General features: G+C 39.4%; 1 protein-coding gene across 1 annotated transcript in view; it reads left to right on the forward strand.

The window, feature by feature from the left end:
• LOC105915599 (protein sidekick-1-like) overlaps positions 1–17,116 on the forward strand; it is a gene marked incomplete at its 5' end in the record, with an annotated part of 44,581 nt that overhangs the window by 25,388 nt on the left and 2,077 nt on the right. The window contains 9 exon segments of the mRNA XM_036129699.1: positions 3,397–3,512; positions 12,044–12,230; positions 12,333–12,470; positions 12,555–12,716; positions 13,435–13,560; positions 13,904–14,068; positions 15,505–15,642; positions 16,558–16,678; positions 16,756–16,885. Of these exon segments, the coding sequence (XP_035985592.1) occupies positions 3,397–3,512; positions 12,044–12,230; positions 12,333–12,470; positions 12,555–12,716; positions 13,435–13,560; positions 13,904–14,068; positions 15,505–15,642; positions 16,558–16,678; positions 16,756–16,885 (1,283 nt within the window).

The following is a 17,116-nucleotide window of genomic DNA, read 5'->3' on the forward strand; positions in this document are numbered from 1 at the left end:
GGTTTGGCCCCAGTTTTCAAAAGAACTGTGAGCTGGACCTACTGAAAAATCTGCCTCCCATTTTACTTTTAGACAATCTGGGACCTACGAATAAACCTGCAGTCTAAGAGACATGTTCTGTTGAGAAAATATACAAGAATGAGTTCTTTAGGAAAATCTAGAAAAAAAATGTTGAAAGACCTGATCAATATGGCCTTGTATAAATGGATTAATACCTCTTTAATTTTATAGAGTTTTGAATAAAAATAATGTGAAAACATCTCTTTCATGGCCACAGGTGTAAAAATTCCAGCGCCTAACCATGCAGACTGCATACAAGCATTTATGAAAGAATATCATGATGGGATGCCACTTGTGCAGTAAATCAAGTCATGACTGGCTGCTAAGAAGAGCTGGGCAATTAATTCTAATTTATAATTTTTTTATATTCGATTTTTGGGAAAATCAGGATTTTTATTTCGCCAATGCATTTGGGCTTCCATGAAGAGGATAGCATATAATGCTGAATATATGTTTAGGAAAATATGTTGTCAAAATATTGTAAAGAGGAAACCTTTTTTCACCGTAATACGAGACACTTTAATTTATTAATTTGCTTTTTTTTAAGTTAGTTTGAAGTTACACAAGTGCAGTGAAGCCTGTCCTTAGCTCATTGTATAATACCATATCTTTATTGTTTACATGGCAGGGCCGCCATCTTGTTATACAAGCATGTTTCACAGCTTGTATTTAGTTGCGCATTGAATTCAACTCCCGGACAAAATGAATGCAATAAAAACATGTTTTTTCTTTTAATTTCTTTTTGTGAAACAAAAAGGAGGAAAAAAATAGATTAATTGGATATAGTGTAATAAAATTGGAGATTTTATTTTTTAAGCCATATCGCCCAGCCCTGCTACTAAGTAGCTCACAGTCAACTGTTAGCATTATTATAACAAAGTACAAGCGACTGGCAGTAACAGCAGCTCAGCCTTGAAGCGACACTGTAAAATCAGCAGATGTCAGCAGATGCTTATGTTCAGGTGGCCTTCAGATTAGCTCAATATGTGGTGAGCTTCATGGAGTAGGTTCCCATTGCTAAGCTGCTGCTTCTGAGCCTTACATCTGCAGGGCAAGGCGGTGTAAAGAACACCTACTTGAGCAGTGGAGAGCTTTTCTCTGGGGTGATGAATCTTCCCTCTCTGGCTTGCAATCCATTGAAGTTGAGTCTATTTGGCAATTAGCCAGAATTACAAATCTGGCCTTGCTGCACTGTGTAAAATATAAAGTTTGGTGGAGGGAAGATAATGGTGTGGGGCTTTTCTTAAAAATTGGGCTCTTCCCTTTAGTTCCATTGAAATGAACCCTTAACAGTTCAACATAAGAGATTTTTAACAATTTCATTCTCTTGATGCTGTAGGAAACAATTTGCAGATGGCCCCTTCAGTTTTAGCATGACTGCAGACCAGTGAACAAAACAAGCTCCATAAAAGATATCAAGTAGCAAATTTTGTATGAGTGAACTTAACTGACCTGCACAGAACCCTGACCTCAGCCCAGTAACACACCGTTGAGATGATTTAAAGTGGTGATTGCTAGTCAGGCCTTGTTGTCCAGCATCAGTGTCTGACCTCACAAATGCACCTCTGGAAAAATGGTCAAAAAGTCCCATAAACAGGCTCCAAAACTTTGAGGAAAGCCTTTCCCAAAAGAGTTGAAGCTGTTTTAGAAACAAAGAAGTGGACTAATACATTATTAGAACCCCATTTCTTTTGACAGTAGGGGGTATATTGTATCTGCAACTGTGGCGTCTCTGCATTTGGGGCCAGTGGGGCCAGGCAATATTGTAAAAAAAAAAAAAGACAGACAGACAGAAAGACAGATTCTAACAATTCTGTTATAAACATTTGTGTCTACATATCTATGTCTGCCAGAAAACTCACAGGCACAGTAGGCTAAATCCACTCTGAAATCGCAGAGTGCACGCCCAACACGCTCTCAGTAGACAGTGTGGGGCACAAATCCTCTGGCCCCAAGCTCGGTTCGTCCAATCAAAATAATTGAATTGCACGCGTCACGTTTATGTTCTGCCAGAAAGTGTGCCACTACCTAGTGTTGGCCGTCCTTGCTATCTTCTTAAAGGATTGATGTAAATCTTTTCTGTTCAATAAAATTACATAGCTACAATTAAAATCAACCTCTAAATTAAATTTAGATTATATAAAATGGCATTTCCAATGTGTTGGTTTATGCTAATTTATCTGTCTCATTTAAAATTGATCAAAGTCAGGTTGTATGCATCACAGAAAAATTAGTTGCTGCTAGTAGGTGTTGAGTTTTTGTGCCCCACTTAACTTATGCCAGAGACAACACTGGTGTCTACATGGAAAAAGTAGATATCAAAAGTCCTTCATTTTGTGTTTTGCTTCTTTCAGAGATTGAAGGGGAAAAATTTAAACTCAACACCGGACATGACCTCCCCCCACAGAAAAAAAGTTTTTCCTCCATTACATTTTCAGTCAATGTAGATGCTCAGATCAGAGTTTTGGTAGCTTTTAGGATTTCATCAACAACCTTTCATGTAACTGTGTGATGTGGTTCAAAGCTTCTGGGAAACCGAGCAGACTTTGAGTGAGAAAGATTTTAGATTTTATGGTGATTTAGACATTTTTTTATTATTTTTTTCCAGTCTCTTCTTCTCCAGTGTGCTTTGTTCTATCCTCGCCTCCTGGCATTGGTCCCCCTTAAGTAAAATTATCTCTTAAAGCCATCGGTCGTGTTCTCTAATAGTCCGTGTCCGTGCATGTATATCCATCTGGAATACGACACAAGGTCAACTATTTTGTAGTGAAGGCCGTGTCCCTCTTTCGCTTTCGCTGGAAAGTCGAACCGGGAGTGCAAACACAGCCGGCTCTCTTTGTCATTCCCTCCTCAGTTACAAAGACACACACACACACACACACACACACACACAGGAAGACAGTTGCACGCTGCGAACAGCAATGCAGGTAAACAGATTTGCACATTGCTTTAGAAACACCTCCACTCACAGTGCTGCTGTCATTTCACCTGTGCAGAGTGAGAGTGTGCTTGCAGAGTTTAGTAGGCCATACGTACCACATAGCACGGAGTAAAAGGTGAGGATAAGGGAACGTATCGGGAGGAGGGAGGGGGGGGGGGGAGTCAGAAAAGCCTGGAGGGGGATGATGAAATCAGGTGATATGGACTTCTCTTCCAGCCTCAGGTGCACACAGCTGAGCGTTCATGCTCATGTGCAGTACAGTGGAGTAACAAGGTCCTGCCTGAGGCCCATTCTAATTGGCGGGGTAGAGCATATTTTTCCTGCTTCCCGTTCTTTTAACATGCAGCTGCTCACGCGCGGTAACCCAACGCTCTCTCTCGTCTCTCCGGCTGCAGCTCCGTCGGTGGCGCCTCAGTCTATCAAAGTGTCAGCCGTGTCTCCCTCCGGCCTGGAAGTGACCTGGGACACGCCGCCCCCGGAGACCCAGAATGGACTCATCCAAGGATACAAGGTGACTCGCAGGGAAAAACAAGCACAAACATGCAGGGAATAAATGCAACACGCCTGCCTGGGGAAAGGCAAAGCGGGACTCAAATACACACTTAGATAAGGGCTTGGAGTGAGTGTCCACATCAAGCACGCTGAAGGAGGGTTAATGCCGCCATGTCTTCAAGTGTCCTACAGACATGAGAGAAAGAATTAGGTTTAAAGACGGATGTGGAAAATCCTTTAATGGTTTCAGTATGATTTCTTTGCCCGTCCTCAAGCTTTTCCTTTTAGCACTTCAAATACAAGGGTATCTGTCCTGCTTTAGGGACATCGGCGCGTGTCAACGTTAAGGAGAGAAGTGTCATAGAAAGAAGGGCGTGTAACATTTTCAGAGCCAAGGAATGAGACGGACAAGTGATTCCCTCAGAATCCAGATCAGAGCCGAAGATCGAGGGATGGTGCTCAGAGTGCCACAGACTGGTGGGTTTGAGGAGGGGAGCATGAAGCACTGCAGGGGGTTAGGAGATTAAGATGAAAGAAAGACAGCAATGAAAGAATAATAAATACATTTAGAGGTTCTGACTCCTCTCAGGACTCTTGCTGTTTGATGAATTGCTCAGAAAACAGGATGGTAACACGTGAACAAGGAAAGGTGACAGATTCGCTGGTTATGCCTCTGATTCTTAGCTTTGTTTTTTTATGCCCTGCAAAAACAGATCTAAAAATAAGTAAAATGTTCTTAAAGTTAGTGTATTTGTCCTTGATTTGAGCAGGTAAATAAGATTATTTGCCAATGGAATGAGTATTTTGACCCCTAATATAAGATAATTAGACATTCTGCACTTGAAATAAGATGATGGAGATGAGTTGTTCCTATTTCAAGGTCAGAAATCTTGTTCCATTGGCAAACCATCTTATGTACCTGCTTAAATCAAGGACAAATACACATATTTTAAGAACATTTTACTTATTTTAAGTTCTGTTTTTGCAGTGTGTAGGATAAATTTTGCTCTTTGTTTTATTGAGTCCGTCTCTTTCTTTGGTTGGTCTGTTTTGTTTTATTTTAAGCTCCTGTTCGAAGTCCCTGCTCTTTGTTCAGTCAGTTTTCTGCCTCACCTGCTCTCAGTCTCTGATTAACAACCTGTTATTCATGTTTCATTTGCTCCCTCATGATATAAGTTTTTATTGTTTTTCTTTGTTCAGGGCCAGATCCTCACTGCTTCTCCTTCCCGTCTGCCAGGTTTTTTTTTATTTTTTAGTTCATGCCAAGTCAGCTTCTGCAGATCTTGCCTTGGCAGTCAGCTTGTTTAGTTTTGTGCTTATCAAAGATTTGTGGTCGTACCACCTGCCAGCCTCCTCTCTGGCTCTGCTGCATTCAGGGCCTAACCTCTGAACCGTAGATAGCGACGACACAAAGCTGTGTTTGGTCTTCAGAAACCATTTACACATCTGTTATGGAGGGCAGCAAGTTGTAAAATCTGGGATCCATCATTTGTACCAGAGGAGCTCTCGATGTATGGGATATGTCCCAAAATTATAGCTTGCTCTTTTGCAAACCTGCATTTCTTGTGTTATTGGTACCCATTTTACTCCTGGTAAACATTATCCAGAATAATCAAGTCGTTTTTCCTTTTAACGCAGTAGCTTTGAATAGCATTGGACAATAATTCAATATTAATATATATTGCAAAATATAACTTTAGTCAATAACGGTGATATGATATTTCCGATATTTCAACATACATTACAGTGTATGATTACAGCATTTGTCACTGAATGACGTTCTGAGTTTTTATGTAGATTTATGTTTTTTTTATTTTTAACACAATTAATTCTAAGTCATTGTATTGCATGAGTTTTATGAATATGACAAAATTATTGTCATAAGTTTGTACAGGCATCTGTTTTGGGCATTCTTGGCAGTTTTTGTTTATATTGATATCGTAATTATATTGTATTGACCGAAATTAATAAATATATCATTATATAATTGTTGACTATATCGTCCAGCCCTAGCTTAATATAATTTGTGAAACATGTCCAGTAGGGCTGGGTATCATCTAGGATGAGCCGATTCGATACGATTCTCGATACACAGCTCACGATACGATACGATTCTCGATACATAGCTCAGCTTGATTTGATTCCAATATCGATATTTATTACTTTGAATTAATGCTCAGTGATTCAATCACCAAAATCAGCCAAATATTATGTTTATGTTCTATTTATTGATCACAGACATATTAACAGGAAAATAAAGTGCATTTGCTTCAATGCATTTAACGTGTCACAGAAACCAAAAATGTGCCCAAACATCTGATTTTAGGGACAAAGGAGCTTCTAAAATCCTGTCGGCCGTTCCACAAATTCGTCTCACTTGCTCTCCTTCGCTGTGAACTGTAATGGTTGCGCTGTAATAACGCCCCCTAGAGGTTGGGAGGTATATCGATATTGAAAGCCAGAATACCGATATTAAATCGTTTTTAAAAATATCGATATTAATCTTTATATCGATTTTTATGCACAGCCCTAATGTCCAGCTTTGTTTGTCACAGTTCTAGGTATTTTAAGCTAGCTGATTATTACTATGAGTATAGATATAGGTAAGTATAAATAAGAAGATCAACACACATCTGCCCTAGTAGAATAACATGTTCTCTTGTCTTACCCATGTTAGCGATTGGTCGAGAGAAATGGCCACCGACGCCATGTTGTAGTGTATTCAATTCAATAAAATTTTATTTATATAGCGGCAATTCATGAAACATGTAATCTCAAGGAACTTTACAAAGTCAAATTCAATCATATTATACAGATTGGTCAAAAAATTCCTATATAAGGGAACCAGTTGATTGCATTAAAGTCCCGACAAGCAGCATTCACTCCTGGAGAAGCGTAGAGCCACAGGGAGAGTCGTCTGCATTGTCCATGGCTTTGCAGCAATTTCTCATACTGAGCAAGCATGAAGCGACAGTGGAAAGAAAAACCACCCATTAGCGGGAAGGAAAAACCTCCAGCAGAACCGGGCTCAGTATGAACGGTCATCTGCCTCGACCGACTGGGGTTACAGAAGACAGAGCAGAGACACAACAAGAGAGACAAAAAACCACAGAAGCACACATTGATCCAGTAATCTGTTCTACGTTAGATGGTAATAGCGGGTGAGCCGTCTTCTCTGGATGATGTCACAGTTAACAGAACGCCAGACCAGGTGTACCTACTATGAAGAAAAAAAGAGAGAGAGAACAAAAAGTTAAAAGCTGAAATGACGACAGTCATTTCAATGCAATGCAATGCAAAACTAGAGAACAGTAGACTGGAGAACAGTAGATCTCAGTAGAGTGAGAAAAATAGGTCCTGATGTCCTCCAGCAGCCTAAAACTATAGCAGCATAACTATAGATGTAGCTCAGGGTAACATGAGCCACTCTAACTATAAGCTTTGTCAAAAAGGAAAGTTTTAAGATCAGTCTTGTCTGCCTCACGGAACAAAACTGGGAGTTGGTTCCATAGGAGAGGAGCCTGATAGCTAAAGGATCTGCCTCCCATTCTACTTTTAGAGACTCTAGGAACCATTGTATTGTGTATATATATATATCCATGGCCTGAGATCTAAATTTTAACAACTACATTAAATCTGTTACTACTGTCATAAAAACATCTCCAGAATAAAGACTTAAACATAGAAACATAGAAAAACTGGTGTATGTCCTTTTCTTCAGGTTAGATTACCACAACAACCTTACAAAATCAGTGAGGAAGCTGCAGCTTATCCACAATCCTGCTGCCAGAGTCCTGACAAACACCAAGACAACGCGGCATATCGCTTCAGTTCTTAATTCTCTGCACGGGTTGCTTGTTTGTTAAAGAACAGATGTTAAAGTTCTGCCAGTGGTTCATAAAGCACTAAATAGTATTAATCCGGTTTGCCAGGTTATTGTTTTGTCACACTCAATAGTTTCAAATCACCAAACATATTTTAAGATCATTAAAAGTTAATCCGAGTAAATGTCAAAAAGCTTTTCAAGTTGGGATTGTATTGATTGAGGTAAAAATCTGACCAAAACCAACCCAGCCCTGTGTGAAAATGTAGTTATTCCCTTTGATAAATCATGAATTGGATGTGATTATCTTGATTTTGTGGTTCAATTTTTTTTTTATCTAAACCCAGGCCTGATTACTGGTTAACCTGTAAGATCAAGAAAATACTCGCATACAGTAGGACCTGCCTGAAAACAGGAATTGATCTTAAAGATATCAAAAAGCAACACATCATGCCCCCATCTAAAGAAAACCAAAACATAGATGAGAAACAAATTTAACATTTAACAGTCTAGAAAGGGTTAAAGAGGTACCTCTAAGGAAACCACAAATGGAGAAGACATGAAACATTAGTGACCCTTCCAAAAAGTACATCAAACTTACACCGCATACCCTACAGTAAAGTAGTGATGGTGGTGTGATAGTCTGGGGCTGATTAAAGACATGGACCACTCTACCCAAAAATCCTATATTTGTGTGGCTATCAGTTTGTGAGCCTAAAGCCCACATAGAATATGTTCCAACACGATGAATGGCTTAAAAAAAAAAAAAAAGCTCAAGGTTTTGGAGTGGCCTAGTCAAAGTCTGGACTTAAACCCGATGAGGGTGGGGCATGAACTCATACAGATCATTCTTGTTTAAAAACCCTCTAGTGTGTCTGAGTTAAACCAGCTCTTAAGACCAGTGTAGGCCAAAATTCCTCCACTGGGTGTAAAAAAGTGCTAATTATCGCATTTTTATGGAAATAACTACCAGTTATCAGGTTTCTATTTTTCACATAGAGCCAGGCTCTGTTTTATCCCATAATAAATCATAATAAATCAAATAATTTTTGAAAACTGTATTTTTCATTTCCTCTTGTTATCTTTGTCTTGATCATCTGAAACATGATAAGTAACAAAAATAAATAAAAATACAAAGACAGAAGAAATATGTTTGGGAAGCAGGAGAGAACTGTTCTGAATTAATTCTCAGAAGTTATTTTAATTAATTAGTTGGACAGTTTATATACTATTTTGATCTCATAAAACATAATCCTCATCATATTAATCCCATAGATGAAAAATTGTTCCTGTAATTATCCTGAAAATCCGACCCATTAAACAACTGTGGGGAGAATTTCAAAATGACCTTAACTTTTACTTTGCCGTTCTCACCAAGCAGGAAAGGAGATATGGCCCTGTTTTGTAGAACAGAACATTTAAACACAACTACCCCCTGTGTGCAGAAGGTAATATATTATGATCTTTAACTGATCGTATCAATGAGTTATTGTGTATCTCATTATAGTAACAGCTCCTAGAAACACTGATATGGTCAAATGCTGCCCTCAAGTGCTGCTCAGAAGCTGCTACTTTCAGCTTTGGAAAGACTAAATGTGGGTTATGGTGCTCCATAGCCATCTATTCTGAATTAAAGAAAATGGAGCCCTTTGTTTGGCTCTCCTCTGCAGTTTTTTAGTTTTATTTTTCTTCTTTCATTTTTTTAACTCTACCAGCAGGTTAATTCTTTTTGAAAATTTTGCAACGGGCCTCCGTGTCCTTTAAAAACAGCAGTGCTTTAACTGCAGGTTGCTCAGAGCGAGCAGAACAAAGACTTCTGGATACACTGCAAAAAGGGAACTAAAGTAAGTAAACTTCTCTTGAAATTAGTATATTTTTCCTTAATTTGAACAGCTAAATAAAACTATTTGCCAGTGGAATGAGTATTTTCACCCACCCAATTCATCTCCATCATCAATAAGATGATGGAGATGAATTGTTCTTATTTTGAGTGCAAAAAAATCTTATTCTATTGGCAAAAAGTCTTATTTACAAGGAAAACTACACTAATTTTAAGACATTTTTTACTTACTTTTAGTTCCCTTTTTGAAGTGTTGGTGTGGAAACGTTTTCAGAACGAACTGAGGGAAAGACCGGCTGCCTCCCGATTTAAGCCTGTTTGCTGTTGCGTTGACCCGGATAACTGAGAATTTTCACAGGCATGTTGTAATAAATATTACTTAATTATCTAAGCAAAATGCATTAAGGAGCTTAATGCAGGTAATATTTAGCTTTGATTTCTTCTTGTTCAAAGCATAAAATGTTTCAGGAGAGTAGTGAGATGTTTTGAAAACGACGTAAAAAAAAATTATAAAATGTACCCGGATGCAGTCTTTACATACAATCATGTTATATTTAATGAATATTTTTTGTCATTTGTCTGGTAGCTGGATAAATTATCTACAATCTGGGGGGCTATGTTTGCAATAAACGCAAAGCTGAAAGACAATCATACTGCTTAGTTAAGTATTTGTTTATTTACTGCAAGCCTTATTCTCATCATGTCATCAATAACATTATTTTCATCATATATTTTATGTTTTCCTGGTGTCACGTTGCCCTCACAGAGACACTATAGTGGGGAAACAAATAACAGGAAACTGGAAATTCCCAAATTCAGCAGGTCCCTGCAAATTATAGATTTCCTGAACTAGAAAGAACTGGTCTTGTTTCTGTATTTTTGTTTTATGGGTATTCTGTTCCACACCTGTTGATTATGCCGTATGACAAACAAATCAGTTGCATTAGAAAATATCTCCTGGACTCTCAGATTAAATCAGGACATGAGAGGAGATGATAATGTGCGACATGATGAGTTACAGGCTGAACGAGTCCTAATATTATTATTGATCTTATCATACAGCAGACTATAATCATGTAAACTTTATTCGACTTCCTGTTACAGGGATCAGCTTTATTAACCCATGTGTCTTCATTACTATCCAGTGACATGGTGTTCCTTCCTCATATTAAATATTATTGAGTCATTCTCACACGAGCATGTGCACCCAGGAGAAACTGGCTGTACTAAGCTGTGAGCCTGTGTAAAGGTCATGTAAAGTCTCCTCATTCACATATAATACATAAATATTTCATCACACACATTGCGCTAAAGTGAAACTTTAGAATGATTTTTCTTTCCTTTCTGACTTGTAAACAACGTACAGTCTTGCCATTTAAGCAACTGATGTTTAAAGCTTTATTTGGGAAAGAAGTGCATCATTAAAACACTTGGTCTGCTTCAGCTAAACTGAGGTGGAAATTAAATTAAGGGAAAACATAAATGGACCCAAGCAATGTTAAAATCTCCAAACACAAACACATGATGAAAGCAGAGGATGCGTAGCAGCGAGGCCCTTTAGCATCAGAGCTGTGAGGATCACATTGTGGTCTGGGATTCTTCATGTTGCTTTTTGACCTGTCTGTTGGTTTTTTAGAAAGAATAGGCAAATAACGAGAAATAACTACATTCTTATTTAGCCATACTCTTAAGCTTTGTATAGTACCACACAAGGTTAGGCTATTTTCGTTGTTTTTGTTATTTAGGGAAAGGACGAAGGGTCTCGGCTCTTTAGCTTCCAAAAAACTAAAATAAAATAAAAACATTTATCAGGACCACACAATAAATCAAACTACTGAAAGCTGTGCATGCAGGCACGCTTAGAAATGTAAATGTTTTGTTGTTTAATACAGAGTTAGTTATTGCTTTTTTAACAAAGCACAGAGAACAAAACAAAGCACCCACAGTGCTTTGGTTTTTTTTTGGGGGGGGGGGGGGGTAAACATTTTCACATTTCAAATCTCTTTGTCCTAATGTCCCAGAATGTATGGAGTTTGTTCCTTGAGGTACATGTAATCTTCTCCAAAGCTACAATAGAGGTCAAACAACTGAGAAAGTCCACACAGTCTTTGATCCTTCCAACACCTTATAATGCAACGCTTGGCTTCCCAAAGACCAATTTCCAACAGCACTCATACGTTTGCAATCGGTCTTTTGTATATATATTCAGAATGCATGATTTAGGATCCAAAGGGATTGTAGAACCTGTAATTTCACAAAGTAAATTCAGTATTTTTCTAAAAGTCTTTCACCTTTTAGCACTCCCACATAGATTGGAACAAGGAGCCCTTTTCAATTCCACATTTTATACACTTATCTGGAATGTTTGAGTTTTTAGGGGGTAATATACTGCCTGGTTAACCATTTGTATTGAAGGAGTCTGAAACGCACATTAATTGTCTGAGTTTGAGCTAGGGAGCATCAAACCACTCATCTTCAGATACTTCTACTCGAAGGTCATTCCTCCATGCCAAAAAGTATGTTTGGAGAAGATTTCTTGGATGTATTCATTAACAATTTATATAATACAGATACCTGACCTTTACCGTGTAAATTGTTTTAATTTCACGCCTTCAAGAGAGGGGAAATCTTAAAGTTTTCAGACGATGGACTGAACAGAGCTCTGTGTATATCGTATCAAAGCACTGGATATCGTTTTATAACCTAACCCTGCTTTAAACTTCCTCTCAACCCTAACGCTGACCTGCCTGCTTGTTCGTTCACTTCGAGACACAGCCGATCTTCCCCGACTCTAAATTACACACAGATTTACTGTATTTACCGTTTTGGCTTATTCTAAAGCAAACGGGTCGCAGTGGATTATACTTTTTTTCCCCCTGTGTTCCAGATTCACTACTGGGAAAGAGATAACCAAAACCAGACTGAGAAGGTGAAGGTGATTTTTGTCCCAGACACCCGCGTTCACCTCACAAACCTGACCAGCTACACGCCTTACATGGTCACACTGACCGCCTTTAACACGGCTGGGGACGGACCTCCCAGTGACCCCCGCGGGGCCCGAACTCTGCAGTCCGGTAGGAAGTTTGTGACAGCTCAGCTCTCCAAAAAAAAAGAAAAAAAAAGAAACCAGCGAGCGCCGCGTTATTCTGATCTGCCCCGGTGTGTTTGACCTGCAGCTCCCAGCCAGCCGAGCTACCTGTCCTTCTCTGAAGTGACGGGTGGGAGCGTCAACGTGTCCTGGGGAGCGCCGCTCACTCCCAACGGTCAACTGGAAGGCTACAGGGTCATCTACCAACCCACCGCTCCTGTACAAGGTAGCCACAAACACAGCACACCCATGAACTCGGCTGCTAAAGAGCATGCCGGCTGTCACAATGTCCTTTCTCCTCAACCTGCAGGAGTCAGTAAAGTGGTGACGGTGGATGTGAAAGGCAGCTGGCAGCGATGGCTGAAGGTTCGAGACCTGATCAGAGGAGCAACATACATGTTCGGGGTTCAGGCTCTCACCGTCAGCTACGGACCGCCTATACAGGCAAACATCACAGCTCAACCTGTGAAAGGTAGGCAGAGCTGACAGAAATCTGTACCTGTTGTCACTTTAGACCAGTGCTTCTCAAATAGTGAGGCGAAGGTATTGTAAGAGCCATGCCGTCTTTGTCCAGAAAATACAGGCCTTGTAAATGTGAGAACAGCACCCCCTGCTGTTTGGTCTGTACCTGCAGTCAGTAGGATGATGAATACTATTAATAAAGTCCTAAAGAATAACAAAACTTAATGTAGCTTAAGTTTGTCTTTAATATTAATGGCTTGATGTTGATTTTGCCATATGAGATTCATGGCTAGGTGAAAGTTGACTGCAGGTACGAGTCGGGCTAAAAGCCATTTATATTGTTGTTGATATTATATAGTTACAAAAGTTTGGCAGCGTGGAAACGATCTTGTTGTTATCGAGGCCAGTATATTATAATATTGTATATATAATGTTGTTATATAATATAATATTATAATATATATATATATATATATATATATATATATATATATATATATATATATAAAATAATAGTATATTATAATATTGCACATCCAGTTTTTGTTTGAACATTTCCACAATCAGTGTCAATCTATGAACACAGACATTTATAGATGAGGATTAAACTGATTTCTACTGATGGTCGAGGTAGATTCCCAAAAAAAAAAAAAAAAAAGCAGCTTAGATCAGAACCGTGTCCATTTTAAGTTCTACAAACATGTGAACGTGTCCCTCTGACACTGAAGGGTCCCCTGGGTCGCCGGTGGAAATGTCCATCACCAAGACGTCCTCGGCCCTCACCATCCACTGGTCAGATGGAGACACGGGTGCAGCTCCTGTTACTGGTTACGTCGTAGAGGCTCGTCCCTCAGGTGAGCTCTCTCTGGTCTGCACTGATTCTTTTCCTGACTGGAACTGCTCTGAGTAAAAGTCTCTCCAGCTCCCGCTGTGCAAATCAAGTCAGCCACAATCTTTCAATAAAGAGCTCAGGATGTGTAACACGGGAAGGAAAATAGTTCCAGCGCTCAGCGGGAGAGCCATTGTAGACGGTGATTTAATTGTTCTGCTGCTAACAATGAATAAGCCTCTTTGTTAACAGTGATAACAGCAATTAACTGTCTTTACCACAATATCGTTTCCATCTTCAGTGTATCATTCTTACATCCAGACTGTACCACCCGCCTACTTGTGCTAATCAAACACGTATCCCTGCAGATGAGGGAGTCTGGGACTCCTTCATTCGACTCCTCCCTCCCGGCAGCAGGTCTGTCTCCGTGCCGCTGGAGCGTCTGAGGTCCGGGGTCAGCTACGAGTTCAGAGTCATCGCCGTTAATCGCTATGGTTACGGACAGCCGAGCACACCCTCCGTGGCGCTTGCTGGTAAACACTACACAGATGTGCAAACCACTGGAGACGATGCTGGGGCAGGAAAGCCGCCCTGCTCTGAAAGTAGATCCAGTCCGCTGGATGCAGCGTAGTGCAGGGAGAGGCTGAGATGATTGGGCTTTTGCTGCCCCCTGAAGGCGGAGGCGCTCCAACTACAGCTGGCATTACAGGACAGACAGAAGCCAACACCAAAATCACAAATAATGGGTTTCTGGTCTGTTGCAAAATGCCAAAATGATCTCTTATTTCTCAAGTTATCTCAAAGCTAAGCATTTATTTAACACTTTGTATAAACTGATCAGAGGAACAGACACTCAAAGCTGTTTATTATTAATTATTATTATTATTGTATGTTCAATAATTGTAAAGTTAAAAAGCTGAATACAATGCTGTGATTTGACGCTACTTACAGCTAAAAGTGATTCCCCAGACACATTTCTGCTGTTTTTGCTTTTTTTTGTGTGTGTTCCACTTAGATGTTTCAGATCATCTAGCATATTCTAATATAAGAACATCATATGCTGAGTAAATACTCTAAATATTTTTTGAAAGGATTATTTCATTTATTAAGAGAAAAAAAAGTCTTCCAAAACAACCAGTATGTAAAAATAATTGCCATTATTCAAGCTAATAACTGTAACACCTGCCATCAACATGTACTGGGTGCTGCACTGCAAAACATGAACTCAAAGTGAGTAAATTTTTCTTGATAAGAGTGTATTGGTCCTTGATTTGACCAGGTAAATAAGATAACCAGCCAGTGGATTAAGATTTGTGTACTTAAAATAGGAACAGCTCATCTCTATCATCTTATTTCAAGTGCAGCATTTCTAATTATCTTATTTTTAGGGTGAAAATATTTATTCCATTGGCAAATAATCTTGGCAATGGAACAACGTTTGGTCTGGACACAGTGTTAGAAATGGCTTTGTAACTCTTTCCAGTGTGAAGGGTGTTAGTCACTTGTTTCTTTAGATCGGGGAATCTGTAGCTTTTTGAGATCTTTAATTTGTCCTACTTCACGTTCTCAGACAGGTTCTACTTAAATGTTTTCTTTATTTTATTGGTCTGATGGCGAAGTGAGGTTAGTAAAATTTCCAGCTTTTTAAAAAATATGGTTAAAATCAAGGAATTAGTGGTTTACCCCAAGGGGTATTGTTTTTTTTCACAGAGGGCCAGGTTGGTTTGGAAAACGTATTTTCTGTAATTAATTTAATCCCACCATTTGAAAATTGATGTTTGTATTTACTCGGGTCATCTTTGTCTGACAATAACATTTGATTGATGATCTGAAACATTCAAGTGCGAAAAATAAGCAAAAAATCTTTAAAGTGGCAAATACATTTTCATAGCACCGTACATTACAGAGAATCAAGGATAAAGCAGACACTGTTTTCCCTGATGCAATGCATGTTCCCCTCTGCCTGCAGCGTTGTCGGAGCGGCCCTTTTACGAGGAGTGGTGGTTCCTGCTGGTTATGGCTCTGGTGGGCCTCATTCTCATCCTGGTCCTGGTCTTTACTCTGCTCCTACATGGACACAGCAGCAAGTACAAGGCCTGCGGCACAGGTCTGCGTTTCTGTCATTCGGTCCTGAAGTCATTCACCGTGTCACGGATGTAACCCTCACGTTTGTCCATTTATTCAGTTTATTTTCACCTAAACATGTCAACCAGAATAGTTGTTTTCTATTATGCTTAAAAGCCTAGAGACTTTAGGGACGCCTGTATATGTCATTGTTAGCAAAGCGGCCTCCAGCCTCTTGTTCAGCTGAAAGGCGTAACCTTGTTCCTCCAGTATGATGAATTTTTGTTTTTTTTACTTACTTAGACTCAAATGGTTAAAGTTTAGTGCAGAAATCAGAACAGCTTTTTTGTTGTAGTGGCACTGGCACCAGCTACATTATTCTACACATTTATCAATATCCCTTTGGGATTAAGATAATATTTTGAATTGAATCGTTTGCACCACTGGTAAAGGTAAGTACCAAAGCCTTAAGATAAATCGCTGTTATGTCGGTGAGGTGACCCAAGTTGGCACTGTTTGCTGCAGCTCTCTAACTGTGAGCTTTGCAGGTTTTCCTAAACTTAGCATCCTCCTCATTAACAAGGTGGAAAGCTGAATTTTGGTCCACCTCTAGTCCTATTTGTCCCTGTTCCTGTGATTCTTTTAACACAAGAATATTCACCACAGGAAACAGTTAATAAATATAGCTTTCTTTACCCATTTTACATTACGATAACTTGCTGTTAATTCTTTTTTTTTATATGTTTGCAATTTTGTGTATCTGTACTATTATTTATTTGACATAAAATCCTTAATATTAGGATGTTATTGAAATGTGGATCCATTGGTTATTTTTGTATTTTTCTCAACAAGCTATGTCTTTTATTTTTATATATATATATATATATATATATATATATATATATATTTTTTTTTTTTTTTTTTTTTTTTTTTTTTTTTTTTTTTTTTTTTCCTGCAGGAAAGCACATCACCCCGGGGGAGGAGTCGGTAACCCTCGATAACGGAGGTTTTACTTCTCTGGAGCTAAACAGCAGAACGCTCAACACCAAGAACTCCTTCCTCAAAAAGAACGGGACACGGTGAGCTCTCCCTCAGACAAACACAGCATCAAACCTCATGAGAAAATAAACGTCTCATTGTCCTACTCTGTGTCCAGATCTCCGCCCAGGCCCAGTCCAGGTGGGCTTCACTATTCCGATGAAGATATCTGTAACAACTATAATGGAGCCGTGCTCACGGAAAGCACCACCCTCACAGAGAAACCCACCGAGGTCTCTGAATCAGAGGTATCAGCGTCTACCTGTCTTGTCTTCTCAACATCAACTCACCTCCATGTAAAGCCAGAACCCCGCCCCCTGGGACACAAATGCCACCATCGACCAGAGAAGGGCGACATCTGGTGGTTTCGCCACAGATCGGTCTTTTGAGGTGGAGGGCTGAGCCTTATCAGTTCTCTCTCTTCTTTCCACTCTGCCATAAATGGCAGATTTGTAGCATGGACAGTTCGTGGTTGTCTT

The sequence above is a fragment of the Fundulus heteroclitus genome, unplaced genomic scaffold (assembly GCF_011125445.2).
Source record: "Fundulus heteroclitus isolate FHET01 unplaced genomic scaffold, MU-UCD_Fhet_4.1 scaffold_205, whole genome shotgun sequence".
In the NCBI taxonomy this organism is placed as follows: domain Eukaryota; kingdom Metazoa; phylum Chordata; class Actinopteri; order Cyprinodontiformes; family Fundulidae; genus Fundulus; species Fundulus heteroclitus.